The sequence below is a fragment of the Equus asinus genome, chromosome 22, assembly GCF_041296235.1.
Source record: "Equus asinus isolate D_3611 breed Donkey chromosome 22, EquAss-T2T_v2, whole genome shotgun sequence".
NCBI classification, from domain to species: domain Eukaryota; kingdom Metazoa; phylum Chordata; class Mammalia; order Perissodactyla; family Equidae; genus Equus; species Equus asinus.
In genome coordinates this window covers 19,865,001-19,884,076 of record NC_091811.1, presented here as the reverse complement: position 1 = coordinate 19,884,076, position 19,076 = coordinate 19,865,001, and the positions used below count along the sequence as shown (strand labels likewise).

At 40.6% G+C, this 19,076-nt stretch overlaps 1 protein-coding gene across 5 annotated transcripts in view; it reads right to left on the bottom strand.

Moving 5' to 3' along the window:
- The window catches only part of APOBEC1 (apolipoprotein B mRNA editing enzyme catalytic subunit 1), a 69,917-nt gene extending 59,793 nt beyond the window's left edge, over positions 1-10,124 (bottom strand). For 3 of the 5 annotated variants that reach the window (XR_011496933.1, XR_011496932.1, XM_070494338.1), the window contains exon 1: positions 2,163-2,618. Coding sequence is in view for 2 of the 5 variants with exons in the window: in XM_070494338.1 (XP_070350439.1) it covers positions 2,163-2,319 (157 nt within the window). In the remaining 3 variants the exon portion in view is untranslated. Of the gene's footprint in view, positions 1-2,162; positions 2,619-9,632; positions 9,804-10,091 lie in introns of those variants that run through there. The other 2 variants (XM_014850999.3, XM_070494339.1) reach the window with 1 other exon arrangement.
- Between the last annotated feature and the right edge of the window lie 8,952 nt (positions 10,125-19,076).

Sequence of the window (19,076 nt, the reverse complement as noted above, 5' to 3'; positions counted from 1 at the left end):
AGGTATCTGAACTGTTGGAACTGTTCAGATCTGACTGTGGTGTTGGATACACAAACCTGTACAGGTGACAAAGTTGCATAAAACTAAATACACACACACACACAAATGAGTACAAGTGAAACAGGAAATCTGGATGAAATTGATAGATTGGGTCAATGTTAATATCTTGGTTGTGATACTATTCTATAGTTTTACAAAATGTAACCATTAAGGAGAACTGAGCAGGTGATAAGGAATCTCTCTATAGTATTTCTTAAAACTGCATGTTTTACGGGCCGGCCCTATGGCTGAGTGGTTAAGTTCACGCGCTCCGCTTCAGCAGCCCAAGGTTTTGCTGGTTTGGATGCTGGGCACAGACGTGGCACTGCTTGTCAGGCCACACTGAGGCAGCATCCCTCATGCCACAACCAGAAGGACCCACAACTAAAAATATACAACTATGTTCTGAGGGTTTTGGGAAGAAAAAGGGAAAATAAAACCTCTTAAAAAAACTGCATGTTTTAAAGTATGATTATCTCTATTAAAATTACAATATAATGTAAAGGTCTTTGGTAGTATGGAGAGAAGATAGGACACCATTGGCTTAATATACATATGTTTTTGAAACCACAAGTCAAGAGGAAGCAGAGGGGCCGGCCAGTGGCAGAGTGGTTAAGTTCGCACACTCCGCTTCGCTGGCCCAGGGTTTCTCTGGTTTGGATCCTGGGCGCGGACATGGCACCACTCATCAGCCCATGCTGAGGCGGCAGCCCACATGCTACAACTAGAAGGGCCCACAACTGAAAATACACAACTATGTACTGGGGGGCTTTGGAGAGAAAAAGCAGAAAAAAAAGTGGAAGGAGAAAAGATATCCACATAAGTGATAAGAGTAAAAAAAATCATTTGCAAAGAATGTATGGAAATATATTAATGAACCAGCAAAAGAGAACTAGGCTTCAACTGGAGCGCAGTGGTTGCTGAAGGCATTGACAGCAAAATGCTGCTGCATAGAGGATCTCAATGGTGGCAAAAGTCTCCCATTGACTCAAGTAGGAGGACTCGACTGGAAGTAGGAGAGAAAGAAGCATCACTACCCTTAGGGAAAGAACTGAACTGTAGGATCAGCAGCAGAATTGGGAGCTGGGAAGTAAAAGTTGTGGTGGGTATGGCTGTCGCCTGAGTTGCCAAGGTTTCAGCAAATGAGGATAATCCTGATCCCTCCTTCAGCTACTCCCTGCAATAGCCAAGAGCCCTGGTTGGTCCCTGTGCCCCACACTTTGCTATCACATGGAGCATAACACCAAGAACAGCCAAGAAGAGAGCACCAGGGACCAGCAAGTAAGCCACCCCTGGAACGTGGCAAACTATATTCTGTATGGGGCGGAAGGGGAGGTTCACTTAGTTATTTCCAACAATTGTTAATTGAGCCTGCTAAATTGGCACTCTTCTAAGTACAAGAACAGGGAAAAAAGCAAGACTTTATCTTCATGTTCATAGAGCTTGTATTCTAAAGGGGGAGAGAGGGGGTCGCCCCGTGGTGAAGTGGTTGAGTTTGTGCGCTCCGCTGTGGTGGCCCAGGGTTTCACCGGTTCGGATCCTGGGTGCGGACATAGCACCACTCATCAAGCCATGCTGAGGCGGGTCCCACATGCCACAACTAGAAGGACCCACAACTAAAAATATACAACTATGTACCGGGGGGCTGTGGGGAGAAAAAGCAGAAAAAGGAAAAAAAGGGGGGAAGATTGGCAACAGTTTTTAGCTCAGGTGCCAATCTTTTTTTTTTAATTAATTAATTAACTTTTTTGAGGAAGATTAGCCCTGAGCTAACTGCTGCCAATCTTCCTCTTTTTGCTGAGGAAGACTGGCCCTGAGCTAACATGCGTGCCCATCTTCCTCTACTTTATACGTGGAACACCTACCACAGCATGGCTTTTGCCAAGTGATGCCATGTCTGTACCTGGGATCTGAACCGGTGAACCCCAGGCCACCAAGAAGTGGAACATGCGAACTTAACTGCTGCGCCACCGGGCCAGCCCCTTAGGTTCCAATCTTTAAAAAAATAAATAAATAAAGGGGGAGAGAGACAACAAGTAAACAAACACACATGTAAAGTCAGTAGCGACAAGTGCTATGGAAAGTGTCGTAAGGGACAGAAGGTGATCGCGGAAGGAGGCTACCTTGGAGGGGTTGGTCAGGCAAGGCTTTTTGAAGAGGGATATTTAGGGGCCGGCCTGGTGGCACAGCAGTTAAGTGTGCACGTTCCTTGACTTGATGAGCAGGCGTAGGTCCGCATCCGGGATCCGAACCGGCAAACCCTGGATGGCAGCATCCCATGTATAAAATAGAGGAAGATGGGCATGGATGTTAGCTGAGGGTTAATCTTCCTCAAAAAAAAAAAAGAAATCAAGTGTTGGAAATCCCATCCCCTGCAGCAACCAGGGAAGATTGGCTCTTACTACTGGCAACACTTACCCAAACAGATATTGCCACAAAACTATTATTATATCTCCTATCTATTCTCCTAAGGGCCCTTCTGCCGTTCCTAAAAGTCATTTGTTTCTCCATAAGTGCCTTTTCTCTTCTCCCTTTCCCCTATTAAGAAATCATTGGTTTTCCCATAAGTATGCTTCTCCCTCTACACTTCTCCTACTAAGATGGTATAAAAGCCCCAAATTCTAATTGTCTCCTTGAGTCGCTTTTTTTTTTTTTTGAGGAAGATTAGCTCTGAGCTAACATCTATGCTAATCCTCCTCTATTTTGTGTGTGGGATGCCTCCAGAGCATGGCAGACGAGCAGAGTAGGTCCACCCCCAGCATCCAAAGTCACGAACCCCAAGCTGCTGAAGTGGAGTGTTCAGAACTCTAACCACTCAGCCACGGGGCCAGCCCCTTCCTTGAGTCACTTTTTTGTGAACTCCTGTATGTAATTTTGTCTTTTCTCTTGCTAATCTGTCTTTTGTCAGTTTAATTCACAGGCCCCCAAAAGCAGAATCTAAGAGAACAGAAGAAAAGTTTTTCCTCCTGAGCAGTGTGTGTGTGTGTGACATCTGTACATTTGCCCTAGATGGTAGGGGGATGGCAGGGAGTGGAGCTGTGTGTGGCGCAGCTTCCTGTAGATGGAAAATGGCTCTAGCTGGGGTGAGGGACTAAGAACAGAGATTAGCCAGATAGCCAGGAAAGAGGACAGACTCAGCAAACACTATTCTAAGTGTGGCCTGAAGAATAAACCTGTCACCCTTAAAAGAAGGAATAGGAAACTTGAGCACTGAGATGGAAGAGGAAGGGGATAGCTGACACCTTGGGATGGGCACTGCTCGGACTGTAATCCAAATTGGGGCCCTTGAACCAGCTGGTCCACTCAGAGGGGAACTTACCCATAAAAGAAGGTCATATTGTTGATGAGAGGACAGTTCCTCTGCAGGAGGTGAAGCAGCAGTGAGAACTTTAGAAAGAGATTGAGATATATTCTCAGTATCTGCCCCTAGGCTTCAAGGCCACATGAGTTGGGACGAGTTTGTAAGTGAGCAAAAGTGAGGCCATCTTGTGATGCTAAATGGCCCTGGCCCCTTCTCTGTGTGACTGCTCACTGCTCTGTACATACTCTAGAAAATTCACATGCTCTCCTGATTTATGGCCTCTGCTTACGTATGTACTCCCCTATGGCTTGATAGATTGAAACTTTGCTCTACGAGTTTCTCTCCAGGAACAGGCTGACCACAGGCAGGAAACACACCTACAAGGTATCCACCACAGCTGACAGAAGAATGGAACAATAAAAGACCCTGGAGTCCATCGTGCCTGAAGGAAACCCCCTCCTTACTGCTCATTTTCCCTAGATAACTACCTCAAGATTCTGTAATTTTTGAAGATGGTTTGTTTGAGGCATTATTCTGCCATCTTCCCAATTATGCTGGCTAATCGAATTAAAGCTTCCTTTCTGGATCCCTAACTCGTTGTGACTGAGTGGCCCAGACTGCGGCAAGCAGAGGGAGCCCATTGGCCGTTATCAGTTTGAGGGATGAAAACACACCACCTTCATCACCACTCTTATTCAGTACAGTGCTGGAGGTTTTGGCCAGAGCAACAGAAAGGAATAAAAGGAATCCAAACAGGGAGTAAAGAAGTGAAATTCTCACTGTTTGCAGACAATGTGATCTTATATATAGAAAACCCTAAAGACTCCATTAGAAAACTAATAGAAATAATTAACAACTACAGTAAATTTGCAGGGTACAAAATCAACTTACAAAAAACAGTTGCCTTTCTATACTCTAATAATGAACTTACAGAAAGAGAACTCAAGAATACAATTCCATTTACAATTGCAAAAAAAGAATAAAATATCTAGGAATAAATTTAACCAAGGAGGTTAAGGACTTATACAAGGAAAACTATAGGACACTATTGAAAGAAATAGATGGTGACATAAAGAGGTGGAAAGAGATTCCATGCACATGTATTGGAAGAATAAACATAGTTAAAATGTCCATACTACCCAAAGCAATCTACAGATTCAGTGCAATCCCAATCAGAATCCCAATGACATTCTTCACGGAAATAGAACAAAGAATCCTAAAATTCATAAGGGGCAACCAAAGACCCCGAATTGTTAAAACAATCCTGAGGAAAAAGAACAAAGCTGGAGGCATCAAAATCCTTGACTTCAAAATGTACTACAAATCCATAGTGATCAAAACAGCATGGTACTGGTACAAAAACAGACACACAGATCAATGGAACAGAACTGAAAGCCCAGAAATAAAACCACACATCTATGGACAGCTAATCTTCGACAAAGGTGCCAAGAACATACAATGGAGAAAAGACAGTCTCTTCAATAAATGGTGTTGGGAAAACTGGACAGCCACATGCAAAAGAATGAAAGTAGATCATTATCTCATGCCATACACAAAAATAAACTCAAAATGGATCAAAGACTTGAAGATAAGTCCTAAAACCATAAAACTTCTGGAAGATAATATAGGTAGTACACTCTTTTTTTAAAATTAAATTAAATTAAATTAAATTTTTTTTTGAGGAAGATTAGCCCTGAGCTAACTTCTGCCAAATTCTCCTCTTTTTGCTGAGGAAGACTGGCCCTGAGCTAATATCCATGCCCATCTTCCTCTACTTTATACGTGGGACACCTACCACAGCATGGTGTGCCAAGCAGTGCCATGTCTGTACCCAAGATCCGAACAGGCGAACCCCGGCCTGCTGAGAAGCAGAACATGCACACTTAACTGCTGCACCACCGGGCCAGCCCCGGTAGTATACTCTTTGACATCGAACTTAAGAGGATCTTTTCGAATACCATGTCCTCTCAGACAAGGGAAACAAAAGAAGAAATAAACAAGTGGGACTTCATCAGACTAAAGAGCTTCTGCAAGGCAAAGAAACTAGGATCAAAACAAAAAGACAACCCACCAATTGGGAGAAAATATTTGCAAATCATACATCCGACAAGGGGTTAATTTCTATAATATGAAAGGAACTCACACAACTGCACAACAAAAAAACAAACAGCCTGGTCAAAAAATGAGCAGAGGATATGAACAGACATTTTTCCAAAGAAAACACACAGATGGCCAATAAACACATGAAAAGATGCTCAACATCACTAATCATCAAGGAAATGCAAATCGAAACTACGCTAAGATACCACCTAACATGGGTTAAAATGGCTATAATCACTAAGACTAAAAATAACAAATGTTGGAGAGGGTGTGGAGAAAAGGGAACACTCATACACTGCTGGTGGGAATGCAAACTGGTGCAGCCACTATGGAAAACAGTATGGAGGTTCCTCAAAAAACTGAAAATAGAAATACCATATGACCCAGCCATCCCACTACTGGGTATCTACCCAAACAACTTGAAGTCAATAATCCAAAGTAACATATGCACCACTATGTTCATTGCAGCACTATTCACAATAGCCAAGACATGGAAGCAACCCAAGTGCCCATCGACTGATGATTGGATAAAGAAGATGTGGTATATATACACAATGGAATACTACTCAGCCATAAAAAAAGACAAAATCATCCCATTTGCAACAATACGGAAGGACCTAGAGGGAATTATGCTAAGCAAAATAAACCAGACTGAGAAAGACAAACACCAGATGATTTCAGTCATATGTGGAATGTAAGCAAACACACAGACAAAGAAAACAGTTTAGTGGTTGCCAGGGGACAGGGGGTGGGGGGTGGGCACAGGGAGTGAAGGGGAGCACTTATGTGGTGACAGTCAAGAAATAATGTACAACTGAAATTTCACAATGATGTAAACTATTATGAACTCAATAAAAAAAGGGAAAAAAAGAACTGTTAAAAAGATTTACTACAGAGAGAATTATTTTGAGCAAAGAAAGATATATTAAGATGGGAGAAGGAGTGGTAAAAAAAAGAAAGAAATGTGCGGCTAAAACTAAAGAAACAACTATTGTATTTTTAAAATGACTGTGTCTGGCAGTAAAAATTACTATAATAGTACATGAAACAGGATGCAAATTGTAATAAAACTGTCTGAGGTTCTCGTATTGTTTGGGAGAAATACGTCAAAATTGATTGGATTTATGCTTTTTTTTTTTGAGGAAGATTAGCCCTGAGCTAACATCTGCTGCCAATCCTCCTCTTTTTGCTGAAGAAGACTGGCCCTGTGCTCACATCCGTGCCCACCTTCCTCTACTTTATATATAGGACGCCTACCACAGCACAGCATGCCAAGCGGAGGCGTGTCCACAGCTGGGATCCAAACCGGCGACCCCCAGGCCACTGAAGTGGAATGTGTGCACTTACCCACTGCGCCACCAGCCAGCCCTGGATTTACACTTTAATTAAGATTTAAGTATGCGTTGTAAGGGTATGTACCAAAATAATAGAAAAAAAATAGTGTGCTATTTCTGAACCAAAAGAGGAGAAAAAGGAAAATAAAATAACAAAACAAGACAGAAACTTGATAAATCAAAAAGAAGACAAGAAAGGAGAAGAAAAAAGGAAAAGAAAAAGAATAAATCAAAACAGAATAATAATATCATCATCTAAAATTTAAAACCAGGTAATTCTCGCTGCTCTGTAGAAAATGATTTTGGAGAGAGGGAGCATGGAAGTGGAGTCAGCCATGCAGGATTGTGGCTGTGGCCATGGAAGCATTGAGAAGTGGTCAGCTTTGGGATCTATTTTGGAAATAAAGCTATAGGACTTGCTGATGCTCAGATACTGTTCTTGAGACTACTTTTTACTACTTTTGACAATGTCTGTTTTTTTTAAAGTAGGTAAGATCATTTCTTTTATGATTCTCTTCCTTAAGAGGCCTTGAACTGGTCTGTTGTCTATAAGTCCATGGCCCTTGATAGGAAAAGTTTCCCTACTCTGCTGGAAGATGGTCACTAACTCTTTGTTGCACCACTCAGGATGATTTGGAGCTTGCTTCAAGTCCTTAAATCTTTCCCATCCCATTTGCAGACTCATCTCCTTTACCCCTTTGGAGTCACTTACATTGCAGTCTTAAGCTACTGCACGCTCATTCAGTGTTAGAAGCTGTAAAGAAGCTGTGACAGGAAAGGTAGTGGAATGAGCTGGATAACAGCTACTAATTTGTATATTATTTGTACTAGGATAAAAAATCCCACCTGTGGCTGAGAGTAGAGCCACCTTTGAAAGAACAGACGAGGTTAACTGGTAGGAGAAACAAAGCAAGAGGGTATCATGTTGGTTTTACAATAACGAGAGAAGCTTTGGAAATGGGTAGGGAGCATTGTCACAACACACAGCAAAAGAGATCTACCTGGACAAGAGTAATCATAATAATAGAAGTAGTTTAAATGATAGCATTGCCGAACATCTGCTGGTGCCAGATGCTGTGTATGAGATTTCTAACCCTTCCAACAACACTGAAAGGGAGATTTTGTGCCCATTTTACAGACAAGGAAGCTGAAGCTCAGAGATCATCTTGTCCAAGGCTGTCTAATTCAGGTCCGGATTTATCTGACTCAGAAGCCAATACGCTTTGCATTATAGCATCTTTTATAGGTTCACAGGTGGCTGAGTTTAGATGGTGAAATAGACAACAGAAAAGACACAGATTTGGACAGCGATGTGAGAGATAAGACAGAGGAAACAGCCCTTAGATCTTCAAATTAGAATGCTGGCTAAGAGGACGGGCCTATCACTAAGTGGTGAGAAGAGAGACAGGCTGGCATCCAGCTTCTATGTACTGGAGAAGTTCAACAAATTTCTCATGTATTTCAACTTATTTAAACTAATTACTATACCCCTAACTTCTAGCGGTATGCTGAAAAAAATAGAAGATAATCATTTGATAGCCTCTTTTATTTTGTGTCAAATGAAAAACAACAAGGAAACAAGGTGCTTTTTCAAAGTTTATTTCAGATAAACCCAACTACGGTCATTATGGTGTTCAGTTGTTACAGGTGTAAGGATATACTGGATAAATCACCATATAAGAAAAGTTTGCCCTTTTTGGCAGCTTGATATATTTCCTTTTAAGAAGCAATAAGAATTATATAACTCCTTTCCTTTTTTTTTTTTTTTAACTGTTTAGAAGTTCAGAGGAAAATACAATGCTCAATTATAGTATTTATATTAGCTTGGTGTTTATTTTTTTGTAAGTCACTTCAAATCTGTTTTGGAAAAATTAAATTTCAAATAAAAGCAAAAAAAAAAAAGGAAAAGAAAAGACCACCTTGAGAGGAAAGTCCAGGAAAATCACCCAGATAGTTCAACTAAATAATATCTTTAGTCTTTCCACGAACATGCCACTCACCAGAGAATTGTAATAGAGGGAAACTATAACGGAGACAAAAAATGTTACTTAAAACCCAAGAGTGCTATCTGTATTATCTCCCAGCACATTCTGCCCACACTTTTGCAATCATCTTTTAGCTGATTGTGCTTCCAGTCTTTTCTGCTTCCAGTCCAAAAGGCATCAGATGTCAGGTAAATATTAAAGTGCTATGTTAGTATCTCTATGCTATTCACAAATTCTCCAGAGATTCTCCTGCCAACAAGGTCAGCTTGAATTTCCTCAGCCTGATAGCACTTCAATTTTGCTTTCTCATTTATTTCCATAAACTCTTCTCTAGCCTAACTAGTTTACTCATCATATTCCAAGCACAATCTCTGTCAATTCTCTCAAACTCTTTGTGTCAGTCAACCTGGAATCTCCTCCCCGTCTTTGCCAATCCAAATTCTACCCTTCTTTTCGGATGCGACTCAAATCCCGCCTCATCTGTGAACCATTTCCTTCCACAGCCTGACATGTTCCAGCTCCCCCGTGAGCTTTTCCAACATTAGGTAACTGAATCTTCACTTATCGATGAACATGCCCTGTGCTACCATTCCTGTGACTGTCTTAAATGATTCTTTAACAGTTCTATTTTTTACCTAATTTTTTATTATGGTGAAAGAAGCATTGATTTACTGTCATTTGATCAAAATCATTTGTGGACATGAATAGTTAAAAATAATAATAAACCTTATTTAAGAATAATATTACTATATTAATAAATAGGAAAGTTGGACGTTGCCCAAGGACACAAGCACAAGTAGGACACACACAGAGTTTTTGCACTTTCCAAGAATACGAAACATGCCTGCCTCCCCCACCCCCAGTTCATTTTACCTTTGTCAGAAGCCATGGCGCTCTGTCACTGGACTCTTTCCCCTGGAGCTATATATTGTGCTGATTGCTCCTGCCAGCAACATGCCTGAACACTGTTTCTTCAGGTGTGACCACTGCCACCTGCTTGGGTAGATGACTCATTCCTGATGGGGCAGTCACTGGGTATCTAGACTGTACAAACAGGTAGCAGATTATGAGGGAAATTGGTGTAGGGATTTGCATCAATGGTTGATAAGAAAGCTTATGATGCAAATAGCATAAATCCTCTAGAGTAGATTACCGAGGATATCCGAATTCCAAAGTTCTTCCCTAGTAACATCTGAATTTAGTAACCTATCCCTTCACTTTTAATTAAAGTTAAGGCACCACTGATTCATCATTCTTTATTGGAGAGGAGAGAGAAAGAGCAAAGGGAAGAGAGAATTAACCTGTTTCTATAACCTGAGGTTTTCATGTTACCTGGTGAAGACACCGTGGCCTTGCCCTTTAACTATTATTCACTTATTTCTGACTTCCTCTTATTTCGCTCTTTGCCCCAAATTCTGTTGGAAAGGGGAGGGGCACTGTTAAATAGAAAATCAGAAGGACTTTGGCCTCTGAGTCAGATAATGAGTGTACAAGTCCTGAGTGATCTCTCTCCCTCCGTGAAGCTAACACTAGGTGTATGGTCAGGTCCACTTCTGCTTTTTTATCCTCCTTGGAAAAATGAATGCTATCCTCCCTATTGCCATTGCCCCCTATGGCCTCACCCCTCTGGGTTTCAGCACACACTCCCAGAATTGAAGTCACTCTCAAGACCTAAGGCTTCATCGAGTTCTCAAATCTAGAGCCCCTGAACTTTGAATCTCAAGTCCCATGAACCTTAGACCCGAGCCCTAAATAGAAGACTTTAATTAATTATGAAAATCATCTGGAGACCCCACAAGACGAAGCGGTTGTCTGGGGTGACAGGCAAGAGTGTTATAGAAGGGGCCGAAGTCCCACGTCATGAACGAAGATCCTTCAGAAACCAAGAGTTTCAAAGTTAGGCATGTGTGGGAAGTAGAATCATGGCCCCTCAAAGATATCCTGGAATCTCTGTTACCTTAAAATGGCACAAAGGACTTTGCAGCTGTGAGTAAGGGAAGGATTTTGAGGTAGCGAGATTATCCTGGATCATCTGGGTGGTCCCCGTGTTATCACAAGGGTCCTTATACAAGGGATGCAGAAGGGTCAGTCACAGAAGGACACGTGAAGACGGAAGCAGAGACCTGAGTGATGTGATTACTGTTTGGAAGGGGGCCACGATTCAAGGAATGTGAGCAGCCTCTTCGAAGCTGGAAAAGGGGAGGAAATGGATTCTCCCCAGAGTGTCCTGGAGAAATGCTGTCCTGATGACACCTTGACTTTAGCCCAGGGAGACCCTATTTTGTATTTCTGACCGCCAGAGCTGTAAGAATTTATGTTGAGGGGCTGGCCCCATGGTGGAGTGCTTAAGTTCTCGAGCTCTGCTTCAGTGGCCCAGGCTTTCAGCGGTTCGGATCCTGGGCAGGGACGTGGCACTGCTCATCAGGCCATGCTGAGGCGGCATCCCACATGCCACAACTGGAAGGACCCACAACTAAAATGCACAACTATGTACCGGGGGGCTTTGAGGAGACAAAGGAAAAACTTTTTTTTTTAATCTAAAAAAAAAAAGCCTGAAAGAATTTACGTTGATTTACACCTCTTAGTTTGTGGTAATTTGTTACAGCAGCAATAGGAAACGGATACAGTAAGACACGCTCACAGCAGGCACAGATGCAATAATCAGAGTGGCAAGTAATTAGTTTGTTTCTCCTAGAATTCCTATTGAGCACTTGACTCATCTGTTTTGTTTTAGAAAACACAGAATTACCAGATATGATAGACGATCATGACATTGATTATTTGTAAGAGAGGTCAAAGATAATCAACTATAAAATATAACTATTCAGTTAAGGTCAGTGTCCTGTTCCTGGAAACTTAACGGATTTTGAAAAATATGCGCATATACTTATGCAATCACTCCACAATTGAGACATTTAAGATTCTCATCTCCCAGAAAAGTTCTCTGTATCTATTTGTAGTCAATCCTCCTACACCCAGTCTGGGCAACCGTGATATTTCAGTCACTATAGATTAGTTTGGACTGTTCTATAGTTTCATACAAATGGGATCATACAAGGTGTAAACTTTTATTTTGTGGATACAATTCCTTTGTCATATCTGTATATATATTTTCCTCAGTCTCTGGCTTGCCTTTTCATTTCTTTAATGGTGTCTTTTGAAGAATAGAAGTTCTGAATTTTAATGGAATTTGATTTATCAATTTGATTTTTTATGGTCAGTGATTTTGGATCCTTTTTTTTTTTGAGGAAGATTAGCCCTGGGCTAACATCCATCTCCAATCCTCCTCTTTTTTTTGCTGAGGAAGACTGGCCCTGAGCTAACATCCCTGCTCATCTTCCTCTACTCTATATGTGGGATGCCTGCCACAGCATGGCTTGATAAGCAGTGCTTAGGTCCACACCAGGGATTCAAACCAGCGAACTGTGGGGTGCCAAAGCAGAGCATGCGAACTTAACCGCTGTGCCACAGGTCTGGCCCTGATTTTGGGTCTTGTCTATAAAATTATTACCTTTTCAAAGAACATGAAGATGTTCTCCTATATTTTCTTCTAGTACTCAAGTTTTAGTTTTAGCCTTTACCTTAGGTCTATAATCCATTTTTTGAGTTAATTTTTCTTTATGGTGTGATGTAAGGGTCAGGGTTGATTTTTGTCCATATGAATATTTTATTAGTCAGCTAGGGCTGCCATAATAAAATGCCTCAGACTGGGTGGTTTAAGCAATAAACATTTATTTTCTCACAGTTCTGGAAGCTAGAAGTCCAACATCAAGGTTCTAATCAATCTGGTTCTGCTGAGAACGCTCTTCCTGGCCTGTAGACACTACGTTTTTGCTATGTCCTCACATGGCCTTCCGTGGTGTGCACACCCTCAGGGACTGGAGAGCTTTCTCAAGTGTCTTCTCACAAGGACACTGATCCTATCAGGTCAGGGCCCCACTTGTATGAGCTCATTTAACCTTAATACTTCCCTAGAAGCTCCCATTTCCAAATACAGCCACACTGCGGGTGAGGGCTTCACGGATGAATTTTGAAGGACACAGACATTCAGTCCATAACGGATATCTATATCCTTTCCTCCTATATGGACATCTGGGTTTCATAGCACCATTTGTTGAAGAGATTATACTTTTCCCATTGAATTATCTTGGCACCTTTATTGGAATCAATGATATTTGTGTGAAATTGTTTCTGAAATCTCTCTTTCATTCCATTGATCTATATGTCTATCATTATGATTATATCACCCTGTTACAATTATTGCAGATTTATAATGTCTTAAAATCAGGTAGTATAAATTCTGATTTTCCCAATTTTTCAAAATTGCTTTGGCTATATAAGCTTTAATTTGTCAATTCCTACAAATACGCCTCTGGGATTTTGATTGGCATTGTGTTGAATTTATAGATCAACTTGAATAGAATTGAACCATTGAAAGACTGGGTATTTCAAATCACAAACATGGTTTATTTTTCCAGTTATATAGGTATTAATTTCACTCAATAATGTTTTGCAATATTCAGTGTATATCTCCTACAGTTTATTAAATTTATCTCTTAATATTTAACGTTTTTAATTTGATTGTAAGTGGTGTTGGTTTTTTTTTTTAAAGATTGACACCTGAGGGGCTGGCCCCGTGGCTGAATGGTTAAGTTCACACACTCCGCTTTGGAAGCCCAGGGTTTCACTGGTTCGAATCCTGGGTGTGGACGTGGCACCGCTCATCAGGCCATGCTGAGGTGGCATCCCACATGCCACAGCTAGAAGGACCCACAGCTAAAAATACACAACTATGTACCCGGGGACTTTGGGGAGAAAAAGGAAAAATAAAATCTTAAAAAAAAAGATTGACACCTGAGCTAACATCTGTTGCCAATCTTTTTAATTTTTTTCTCCTTCTCCCCAAAGCCCCCCAGTACATAGTTGTATATTCTAGTTGTAGGTCCTTCTGGCTGTGCTATGTGGGACGCCGCCTCAGCATGGCTTGATGAGTGCTGCTAGGTCCGCACCCAGGATCTAAACCAGCAAAACCCTGGGCCGCCAAGTGGAGTAGGTGAACTCAACCGCTGGGCTGCGGGGCTGGCCCGAGGTGATGCTGGTTTTTAAATTTTATTTTCTGACACTTCACTGATAATATAAAGAAACAGAATTGATTTTTGTATCTTGACCTTGTAACCAACACATGAACTGGTAAATTCACTTATTTCTAATAGATTTTTTTGTAGATTCCTTAGGATTTTCCAGGCACATAATCATGTTGTCTGCAAATAAAGACGCTTCACTTCTTCCTTTACAACATGTGTGCCTTTTTATTTCTTCCTGTTGCCTTATTGTAATGGCTAAGGATTCCAATACAGTGTTCAATAGAGAACATTCTTAGGGGGAAAGCATTCTGTTATTCATCTTTAAGTACGATGTTAGTTGTGTGTTTTCCCAGATGCTCTTTATCAGGCTAAAGAAGCTCCTATCTTTATTTCATTGAGAATTTTTATCATGAATGGTTGTGAACTTTGCCATATTATTCTTTTGCATCTTTGGAATGATTATATGATTTTCTCCTTTATTCTGTTAATGTCTAAGTGCCATATAATATTGCCTTATAATTCTTCAAATTTTATTCATATCTCTGGTTTTATTGCCTTTCTCTTAATCTTGATTTTTTTGCTTTTTCTCTTTTTATTCCTTGAAACATGTGCAAGACTGCTACACAGAAATAAAATCACACACCTTTCATGAATTAATTTCATTTTTAAAATTTTTAATTGAGATAAAAAACACATAACATAAAATTTAGTATCTGAACAGAAGGAGGAATAGCAGCTGAGGGTAAAGGAATGAATAAATGGGTTACATCATTAGGGAAACCCAATATTATACTAACACCCCAGAAAAGGCTCAGAGCAAGAGATAATATTGTCTCTGAGCTCAATTATACCAGAGGCCTGAAAGGGTGAAGCTGTAAGTTTGCCCAGACCACTCCTGCTTTTGGATGCTGACAAAATCTCCAGTGGAAGCCTGTAAACCTACCTGGCCTCACCCTAGGAGACATTTTCATATGCTATGATAAGAGACTGGACTAATTATTAACGACTAAATGGAATTCTAGTAATGTGCCAGTAGTGTTTTATTTTTATGATTATTTTGCTGTAAGGGATCCATGTTTTAAGATAGGGAGTGGATATTGTGATATTGTGTTTTGTAAAAGAAATGTATTTGTGGTCTTCTTTCTTGTTCCTGACACAGAGCTCCTAAAACCCTTGGAATTTTCTAAGTGATGAGAGCTATAAAGGTGTCTTTTGTTATGTTGATGAGGTAACTTTTGGAAAGTCCCCAGGTACCCTAGTGCTGGGGGCGGTCGGTCACCAGGGGAATAAGCCCCATGATTCGAGGGTTGGAACTTTTAGCCCCACCCCATTACTCCCCGTCCAGGTAGGGAAAAGGGGCTGGAGATTAAATCAATCACCAATGGCCAACGATTTAACCAACCAGGCCTACGTAATGAAGCCTCCATAAAACCCAAAAGGATTGAGTTCAGAGAGCTTTTGGGTGCGTGGACAAGAATGCATCCACGTGCACGGAGGGTGGCACATTCCGAACTCCAAGGGACAGAAACTCCTGTACTCAGGACTCTTCCAGACCTCACCCTAGGTACCTTTTCATCTGGCTGTTCATCTGTTTCCTTTAATACCCTTTGTATTAATGGTAATCTATTAAGTAAGTTGTTTTCCTGAGTTCTGTGAGCTACTCGAGCAAATTAATCAAACACAAGGAAGAGGTCCTGGGAATCTTGGATTTATAGCCAGTTGCTGAGAAGCACAGGTAACAACCTGGACTTGCTATTGGCATCTGAAGGGAGGGGGCGGTTTTGTGGGACTGAGCCCTTAACCTGTGGGATCTGATGTTAACTCCAGGTAGATAGTGTCGGAGCTGAACTGAATTGTGGGACACCCAACTGTTGTCTGCAGAGAACTGGAGTATTGCTTAGTGTGGGAAAACCTCTACACATCTGGTCAAAGAAGTGTTCAGTGCAAAACACTGAAACACAGAGTATTTTTCCTTTATATCATCTCAGCCATTTTTAAGTGTACAGCTCAACAGTATTAAGTGTATTCACACCGTTGTGCAACAAATCTACAGAACTTTTTCATTTTGCAAAACTAAAACTATATACCCATTAAACAACAATGCCCCATTTTCTTTTCCTTCAGCTCCTGGCAACCATCATTCTACTTTCTGTTTCTATGAATTTGACTACTTTTGATACCTCATATAAGTGGAATCCTAGAGTATTTTGTCTTTTTGTGACTGGCTTACTTCACTTAGCAAAATATCATCAAGTTTCATTCAAATTGTAGCATGGGACAGGATTTCCTTTTGTCAGGCTGAATAATATTCCATTGTATGTATCTACTATGCTTTGCTTATCCATTCATCCATTGATGAACAGTGGGTATCTTCCACATTTTGGCTATTGTGAACAGTGCTGCTATGAACATGGGTATGCAAAAATCTCTTTCAATCCCACTTCTACTTTCAATTCTTTTGCATATATATCCAGAAATGGGATTGCTAGATTATATGATAATTGTATTTTAAATTTTTTGAGGAACCTCTATACTATGTTCCACAGCAACTGTACCAGCCAAGGGTTCCAATTTCTCCACAAACATGCCAACACTTATTTTCTGGATATTTTTTTAAATAGTAGCCCTCTCAATGGTTGTGTGGTTAACTGATTTTTAAGGAGGGTGTCAAGACTATTTAACAGGAAAAGAATAGTCTTTTTAACAAATGGTCCTGGGATAACTAGATATCAACATACAAAAGAATGGATTTGGATCCCTTTCTCAAAGCATATACAACAAATTAACTCAACATGGATCAAAGATCTAAATGGAGGTACTAAAACTATCAAACTCTTAAAAAAGAGCATAAATGTAAATCTTCATGACTTTAGATTAAGCAACAGTTTCTTAAATATGATATCTAAAGCACAAACAACACCACCCAAAAAATAGATAAATTGGACTTTATCAAAATTAAAAACTTTTCTGCTACAAAAGACACTGTCAAGAAAGTGAACAAACAACTCATAGAGTGGGAGAAGATATTTGCAAGTTACATGTCTGATAAGGGTCTAGTGTAACAATTATATAAAGAACTACTATAATGCAACAGTTAAAGGGAAATAACCCAATTAAAATGGGCAAAAATTTAAATAGGCATTTCTCCAAAGAAGATATACAAATAGCCAATAAGCACATGAAAAGATGCCAGTATCCTTAATCATTAGGAAAATACAAGTCAAAACCACAATGAGATATTACTTCATAACCACTAGGATGGCTATATTCAAAATATTTGACGATAACAAGTGTTGGTGAGAATATGGAAAAATTGGAACTCCCATGCATTGCCATTAAGTAATGTCAAATGGTGCAGCCACTTTGGAAGACAGTTTGACAGTTCCTCAAAACATTAAACATAGAGTAATCATATGATTCAGCAATTCTAAGAGGATTGAAAACATATTCACACAAAAATTTGTACATGGATGTTCATAGTAGCATTACTCATAATAGCCAAAAGGTGGAAACAACTCAAATGTCCGTTAACTGATGAATAGGTAAATAAGTTATCATCCGTCTACATGATGGAATATTATTCAGCTCTAAAAAGGAATAAAGTACTGATACATGCTACAACATAGATGATACTGAAAACCTTATCCTCAGTGAAAGAACTAAGTCACAAAAGGCCACGTATTGTATGATTCCATTTATGTGAAATCTCCGGAATTGGCAAACCCATAGAGAGAGAAAGTAAGTTAGTGGTTGCTGGAGAATGGGGGAGTAGGGTGGGGTTGAATGCTTGAGGAGGTCTGCTAATGGGTATGGGGTTTATTTGGGGGGTAATAAGAATGTTCTGGAGTTAGTGGTGATGGTTGTACACCTTGTAAATATAATTTTAAAAACCACTGAATTTTATGCTTTAAAGTGGTGAATTTTATAGCATGTGAATTTTATCTCAATTTTTTTCTGCTTTTTCTCCCCAAATCCCCCAGGACATAGTTGTATATTTTAGTTGTGGGTCCTTCTAGTTGTGGCATGTGGGACGCCGCCTCAACGTGGCCTGACGAGCGGTGCCATGTCTGCGCCCAGGATCCGAACCAGCAAAACCCTGGGCCGCAGAAGCGGAGCATGCGAACTTAACCACTCGGCCACGGGGCCAGCCCCTCAATTTTTTTAAAGATAGAAAAAAAAGTTAGTTGGAGTAAGGCGAACAAAAATGAAAGCGTTCCAAGAAAAGTCAGGGGATGGTCTTGCCTGAAGCAAGAGAGAATTCAGTAACACAAGGGAGGAGCACGAGCAGAACTGCGTTTTAGAAGTGCCACTGAGCTGTACCGTGAAGAGGTTGAAGGAGCAGTTGTAATGACAAACCTGCCATAGGGACATGAGGGTGGAAAGAGAGAGAGGATGTGAGAAATAGGTCCCCTAACAGGAACTGAATATTACAAAAGAGTTCATGTGTACTCACGCACACAGGGTCATAAACAGGGCCAAAAAAGGGAAAAATACCTGATTCAAGAGGAATAGGTTCTTCGCAAGCCCATAGTTTAGACTACGGGGATTCTGTGAAGCAACTGAAGTTATATGCAAAATACTGTGTGTTTGTGTGTATTATTTTCTGGGGAGAGTCTATAAATTGTATCAGGTTCCCAATAGAACCCTTGATCCTCTAGATATAAGGAATCGTTTTAATAAATTTGCTTTTCCCGGCTTTAATCAGCAGAGGGCAGGAAAGCGATACAATTAGCAGTGCCAACTGCCCATAAATTTCTAAAGCTCAAGTCCTTCTCAATTTCTGCCATTTCCTGCCTTTGCTCCAGCTTTTCTCTAAGCTAAAATTCCCTAACTGCAAGTACCCTCTTAATTTGTCAAATTCCTGCTATCTCTGACTACTCAGATCAAAAGCAGCCCTTCTTCAATTTTAGTGGATTCACTCATTCTTTTTTTTTGAGGAAGATTAGCCCTGAGCTAACATCCACTGCTAATCCTCTTCTTTTTGCTGAGGAAGACTGGCCCTGAGCTAACATTCGTGCCCATCTTCCTCTACTTCATATGTGGGACACCTACCACACACAGAATGGCTTGCCAAGCGGTGCCATGTCCACACCCAGGATCCAAACTGGCGAACCCCGAGCTGCCGAAGCGGAAGGTGCGCACTTAACCACTGCGCCACTGGGCCAGCCCCCTGTTTGCATTCTTTATACCTGTGGAGGTTATATTCTTCCTCTCAAAATAGCTATTGATTTGA